At 56.6% G+C, this 6,273-nt stretch overlaps 1 protein-coding gene across 1 annotated transcript; it reads right to left on the bottom strand.

Moving 5' to 3' along the window:
- Positions 1-4,648: 4,648 nt before the first annotated feature.
- On the bottom strand, positions 4,649-6,047 carry LOC120702760 (probable calcium-binding protein CML30). Its single transcript, XM_039986685.1, has one exon. The coding sequence runs from the start codon at positions 5,778-5,780 to the stop codon at positions 5,067-5,069; it is 714 nt and encodes a 237-aa protein (XP_039842619.1). The 5' UTR covers positions 5,781-6,047; the 3' UTR covers positions 4,649-5,066.
- Positions 6,048-6,273: the final 226 nt, after the last annotated feature.

Raw genomic sequence — 6,273 nt, 5'->3', positions numbered from 1 at the left:
TCATTTCTTTTCTTTCTCTTCTCTTTCTTCTCTTCTCTTCTTTCCTTGACGCCTCAGGATGGGATCGAACCATGCTCCCTCCACTTGCCTTGGAATCCAGCACCGAGTGCGGCGGAGATGCGCTCCTCTGTCCCCGTGCTACCATTCTGAGGCGCCCATTTCGCGATTGATGCCGAGCACATGCCTGATGCTTCTCCTGTGTCGCACGCCCGTCGCGAATCTCGCTGTTCCTCCACGGCTGTCTCAGTCTCAGAAAATGCTGTGTCAGTGAGCTGCTAATCAGCCAAATCTGGGGCTTTAGTTATTTCAAGCTTACCTTACTCCATATCATCCATCTCAAGATTTATAGGAGTATAAATAAAGTTTGGTAGAAAGTCAGATCATCTTAACATCGCCTAACATCAGTGGCTGTCCACTAGTGAATTTAACCAAGGAGTAGCGTGGAACTGTGGAATACCCAACGATTTCTACCAAATCACTGATCCATTTGGCAACCATGTAGGCACCAGCTTGTTACAAACAACAGAGCATCATGAGTCCAGTTGCATCGTCCGAGGTGTGGCAATAGGACAATGCTTCTAGGGTGGAGTTACAAAGGGACTGCGATGCGCCCGTCGCCTACGGAGCTTTGGTGGTTCCGGTGATCTCTCGAAGGACGCGGTATTCGTATTTGTGTGTAGTTGTAAGTGTGATTGTACACGTGTGGGTGTGGGTGTGGGTGTGGTGTGCGTGTATAGGGTGGTGCGTGCATGCGTGTATGAACAGATACTACAGTTGTATCCAGATGAGAGACGTAAAAAAAAAGGGACAATGCTTCGGTCGGCTAATGACGCCACATGGTAACCAGCTGCTTCGATTGGTGTCATGAGCTTGTCATCTTCAGACATGGACGGTTCGTACTTATTGTCTATCTGCGTCAGATCGCATGGCCCGGATCCATGAACGGGATTCTTAAACTGTGCGGAGATCTGAAGATGGGAGTAAAACAAGTTTCAGTGCAAATAAGAGAGAAGGCTATTAAAAATGGTGAAACTAATAGCGATGACTTAGGAAACGGACGCTCGCGTCGCCCCCGCGCGGGCGACTCGAGCGGCTCAGGCTCCCTCGCCGCCGCCACCCACCGTCGCGTCGTCCTGCCGCGCCGCCGCCCGAGCGAGCTGCCGGAAGCCCGTGCGACCTGTGAGGAGGGCGGCGGCAGGGCCCTTTCCTCTTCCTTCAGCGGATCCGGACGGGCGCGGCCGTCAGGGCCTCCGTGGTGGTTCGCCGGCGGGAGCTGCCCTCCGCGGCGAGGGTGGCCGGGGGGCCACAGATCTAGCTTGCCGGCGGCCGGATCCGTGGCTGTGCGCGGGCGGGGCTTCTCTTCGTGGCTTGGGCCGGCCATGGCGTGGGCGGTGCCGGCCGCTGGCTTCCCGGCGCAGATCCACCGGCCGGCGCGGAAGGGGATGAGCTCGAAGTAGTTCCCGCGCGGGTCCCGCCGGGGTGGAAGCGCTCGGGGCGGAGCTCGAGCGGCGCCTCCCACGCGGCCGGGTCCCGGCCGATGGCCCAGAGATGAGCAGACGGGTGTTGGCTGGGACGCGGTAGCCCTCGACATCGTCGCAGGCGTCGAAGGAGAAGCGCGGTAGGCTGAGCGGCGTCGATGGGTGCAACCGCATTGCCTCCTTGGTGACGGCCTGCAGGTGCGGGGGCGTGCAGCGGCATGGGGGCGTCCTGCGCTGGCCGTGCTTCGGCCGCGGCCGAGGTCGCGGCGCCGGCTGCTGCGGCGAGGAGGGCGGCGCCGAGTGCAATGGCGCGCAGTGGTGCGCGTGACGAGGGACGTCCGCGGGTTCTGGCGGTGGCGTGGTGCTACGGCCGGGCATGGCCGATACCGGCAAATCTGGAGGCCCTGTGCGAAATTATTAATTGAGCACTATTAATTGGGCCCTAGTGCCGTTGCTGTGGCCTGCTAGTGGCCAGTGAAGTACGGAAGGTGGAAGTGCAGATGTCACGATCGTGCCTGGCGAGCGGTGACGGTGGAAGCGGAAAAGATTGCACTGCGGCCTGCGGATTCGATCGAAAGACAAATCGAGCGACATATTTCCTCTTCTATGACATATTTGAGCTACAGTTTGCTTGGTATTGGGCCAAAAGATAACTAAAACAAAGCCTACTATATAACTATTCCTAGTATACTAACTAAAACAAAGCCTACTATATAATAATTCCTAGTATACTCATTATATTTTGAGCCCCCTGAAATTTGGGGGCCCTGTGCGGTCGCACGGGCCGCACAGGCCTAGATACGGCTCTGCGGCCGGGGATGGCATGCCCGTGGCCTCCCCGACGGTGCTATTGAGGTGCGGCTGGCGGCGGCATGCTGGCCGGCAGTGGAGGGTGGCTGCGTGGAGGCAACGTGTTGAAGCGAGATGGCTGCGGCGCAGGGTGGCACGGCGGCAAACGCTGGCCCCGAGATTGCTACTGTGCTTTGCCAAGATGTGGGCACGCAACTGGGGCGGGATTCTCCGGGCGAAAGCCTGCCGGCGGCGATGACGACGGCGTCGTTCCCCTGTTGGAGGCGTCATCTTGGAGCCTGTCCCTGCGGCGTTGTTTCTCTGGGTGAAAACCCTGTCCATTTGTGGGACGAGCGACGACGGCGCCATTGGCGTCGCTACCTTCTTGGAGGCGTCGTTGGAGACCCATCTTGGCTAGCCGGTGGATACAATGGCTTGGCGGGGCGGCTCGTTGCAAGTGGCAAGCTCAATGGGGTTTGTTGAATTCAGCGGTGGCGACTGAAATCATGTTAGAGATCAGGGGTTGTCGTATGCGCGTTGGTTTTGGGCTGCTTGCAGCGGACCGCGGCGGCTGGCATTGCCTGGCAATCGTCAGTTCGGCGTGGAACTGCGTCGAAGGATGGCGCTTGCGGCACCAACGTCATGGGACAACTTGGCTTGCAGCGGACTACGGCGGGTTGTTCAGCCTTGCTCGGCGACTCCGGTGTGGTACATCGTCAGAAGACGGCGCTAGCGACAACTTAGTTTGCTACCATGGCGGCGGTGGCTGATACGCGGGCTTCGCAACGAGATGCTGTCGTCCGGAGGGTGTGGTTTAGCTGTTGACGGGGATCGTGGAAGCGGGGCATCAATGTTCTTCATCCTGGTGGCGACATTATAAACGAATCCGTGACTCGGAGTACTGTGGCGGAAGTGGCGAGGCCCCCGCGTGCGGTGTCTTCGGCGAGGCGATGAGAGTGAGGAGTCCAACAGCGGATGTGGCAAGGCCCCCGCGTGTTGTGTTTTCGTGGCGACGACTGCGAGGCGGCCTGCGTGCGGTCCGGGTTCGATGGTTTCCACCCTGCTAGATGATGTACGATGCTGCAATGGCACTATGGCGGCAGGTCCTGCATGGCGGTGGTCTTCTCGGTACGGTGCTGTCCGTGGCTCTCGTTTCCCTATCGACTAAGGGCCATGACTCGACGGCGACTTCAGAAGATGAGAAAGGCTGTTAGCCGCAGCGGCTATGCTTCTTTTTTGCCTCCGTTGCCCAGTGTGTTGTCCGTGTCGATGCCACAATCCGACCGGACTGAGTTGTCTCATTTGAGACGTGGTGTGGCTTGTGTCGACGGCCCAATCCGACCAGCCTGAGTTTGAGTCGAGTTGAGTTTGGCGTGTGTTGATGCCCCAATCCAACCCGTTGAGTTGTTACCGTGACGTTTTTTCTTTTTCCTGATTATGGCCTTCCAGGGACATAATCTTGTATTTTTTCTGTTATATCAATAGAAACGCACTCGTCGAGTGAGTGTTGTTCTGTTATATCAATAGAAACGCACTCGTCGAGTGAGTGTTGTTCGTAAAAAAAAACAAGTTTCAGTGCCGTTTCAAAATGCCATCTTCATTGACCTGGCGCAGTCTAACGGGGTATGGGGGTCAGAACGAGACAAGGCTGAGGTTTCTGAAAACTGTAGTGTCGGTCTCCTCGCGCTATGGTTTACTCTGACTGACTTCTGATAGTGGAAGGATAGCGTATGGAGCTTGCAAGTTGCAGGTACAAGCCAACTGCTGCATACAAATATTCAGACTTCAGAGCAACAGCAATGCGCCAACCCCAGCCGTGTACACTAGACCGTCAGCTTTCAAAAAAGAAAAATTCTTTTCTTGGAATCACATTCAGCAAAAGTTTATTTCAGAAGGGAACCAGAGGAAATTTTTTGCTCCACAGGAATTTGTTTACTGTCATTTGAAAGTTACTGCTTGGAAATTCAGGACTTCTCTGACCAGGTAAAAGTAGGACTAGCACGGCAAACACAACATCAAATCTTTGTCCACTGAATTTGTCAAACATCCCAGCACGAACTGGAACACGTATGAAAGCACGCCACGAAAATCCACGCGACCTGCTCAGTCTGGGTCTTCAGGAACGGTGCAAAAAAGACATGCCTTGTCCACGACGGCAATAACTTTCTGTGTGTTTTTGTTACTTCATGAACAGGGAACCTTACAATACGTCAATACAAACCAGAAACCAGAACAGAGTTGAACTGTCAAAGTTTTTTATAAAAAAAATAAAAACTGTCAAAGTTTGGTCGCAGAAAGCATGGCACAAGAATTGTTCGATTGCACGTCAGTAATTCAAAAACGAATTTGCTTAAAAAAGGGAATCTCAAAGACAAAACACAAAATGAACAAAGTCATATTCGTTGGGATTTCCATTCATCCTGTTGTTCTTTTTCCACAGATCAACCTGACAGCGAGCAAGAACTAATATTTACATACATGTCTGATGCTTGTCAGTCAAAACAGTAACCAGAACTAAAAGGAAGTACTATGAAATAATTAGACCGGAAAGGGGGAGGAGGAAGTGATGAAAATTCAAGAACAGGGGAGAGAAACACAGAACGAGAAGCTACTCCAGCTTTCAACTCCCCATAAACAAATACGAGCTCCTGGTGTTAATTGATCGCGCTTCTACCAACAACACGATGAATCTGTTCCGATCCAAGAACAAAATAACGTTACTTGCCTTTGCAAATAAATCCGCTCCAAGTTTTGGTTATACTCCGCGTTTGATCTGTGAGAAGAAGAGGAGGAGGAGCTTTAGGCCTTGACGACGGTCATCATGCGCTTGAACTCCTCGAAGCTGACCATGCCGTCGCCGTCGCTGTCGACGAGGCGTATCATGTCGCGGCACTCGGCGACGGCGGGCCTGCCGGCGCTGGCGCCGGCGCGGCGCAGGCCTAGGGAGCCCAGCACGGTGCCGAGCTCCTCGGCGGAGATGAGCCCGTCCTTGTTGCCGTCGAAGACGTCGAACGCCTCCCGCAGGTCCCTCTCCTCCTCCTCCTCCGCGGCCTCTTCTTCCTCCTCCGCGTCCTCCACGGGGACCTCCCTCGCGGCGCCGAGATCGGCGGCGGGGTGCTGGTGCTTCCGCTTCTTGGGTATGGAGTCGTAGAGCTCCCGGAACTCGTGGATGTCGATGAGCGCGTCGCTGTTGGCGTCGACGCGCGCCACCATGGCGGCGGCCTCGTCGGCGGACACGGCGATGCCGAGGCGGCGCAGCGACTCCTCCAGCTCGACCGCCGTGATGAAGCCGTCGCCGTCGTGGTCGAACGTGGAGAAGACGATGCCCAGGTCCGCCTCCGGGTCGGGCCGCGCCTGCTTCCTCGCCCCCTCCCGCCGCGCCGCCTCCTCCCCCTCGCCGCCTGCGCCCTTGACGTCGCAGCACTTCTTGGCGGCGCCGGCGCGCGAGGAGGCGGTGAGGGAGAAGAGGGCGCAGAGGCCGCCGAGGAGGAAGAGCAGGAGCAGAGGCGCCATGGGTGGGTGTGCTTTGCTTGCGCCTTGGGGTCTCTCAGCGCGCGCGCGCGATGCGAGTGTGTGTGAACGGGGGAGAGGGAGGGAGATCTGGAGGCTGGTGGAGGGAAGACAGAGGGGCGCGGCTGGTGGAGTCGGAGTATATGAGGGGAGCAGGAGGCGCCGACGGCGGCGGGCGGAGCGTGGTGGTGGTGCCGGGGGAGGAGGCAGTTGCGTTTGCGTTGCCGAACGCCGATCGTGCGGTGACCTGGTGGATCGTGGGTGGTTAAGATCGATCCATTTCCCTTTAAAACTAGAACAAGTTTGCACTTGCGCCCCTCAACAGATCCGATGCGCTGCAAATAGAACTTCACGGAATTGTGCGTGCCTGCGTGGGTAACGTTGCGAAACTACGATGTAGCAGACAAGGGCCTTGGCAGGATTTCGGGGGTGTTCGTGGGCGCGCGCGCAAAAGGGCGCATCACTGGCGAGCGGCAGAGAATGGGGGGTGGGGGCG

This window comes from Panicum virgatum, chromosome 4K (genome assembly GCF_016808335.1).
Source record: "Panicum virgatum strain AP13 chromosome 4K, P.virgatum_v5, whole genome shotgun sequence".
Classification (NCBI taxonomy): domain Eukaryota; kingdom Viridiplantae; phylum Streptophyta; class Magnoliopsida; order Poales; family Poaceae; genus Panicum; species Panicum virgatum.
The sequence above is the reverse complement of the archived record's forward strand: the minus strand, read 5'-3'. Positions and strand labels throughout refer to the sequence as shown.

What these genes read in the sequence shown, in the direction of transcription:
- LOC120702760 (XM_039986685.1), bottom strand. Translation starts at nt 5,780, where the DNA reads ATGGCGCCTCTGCTCCTGCTCTTCCTCCTCGGCGGCCTCTGCGCCCTC.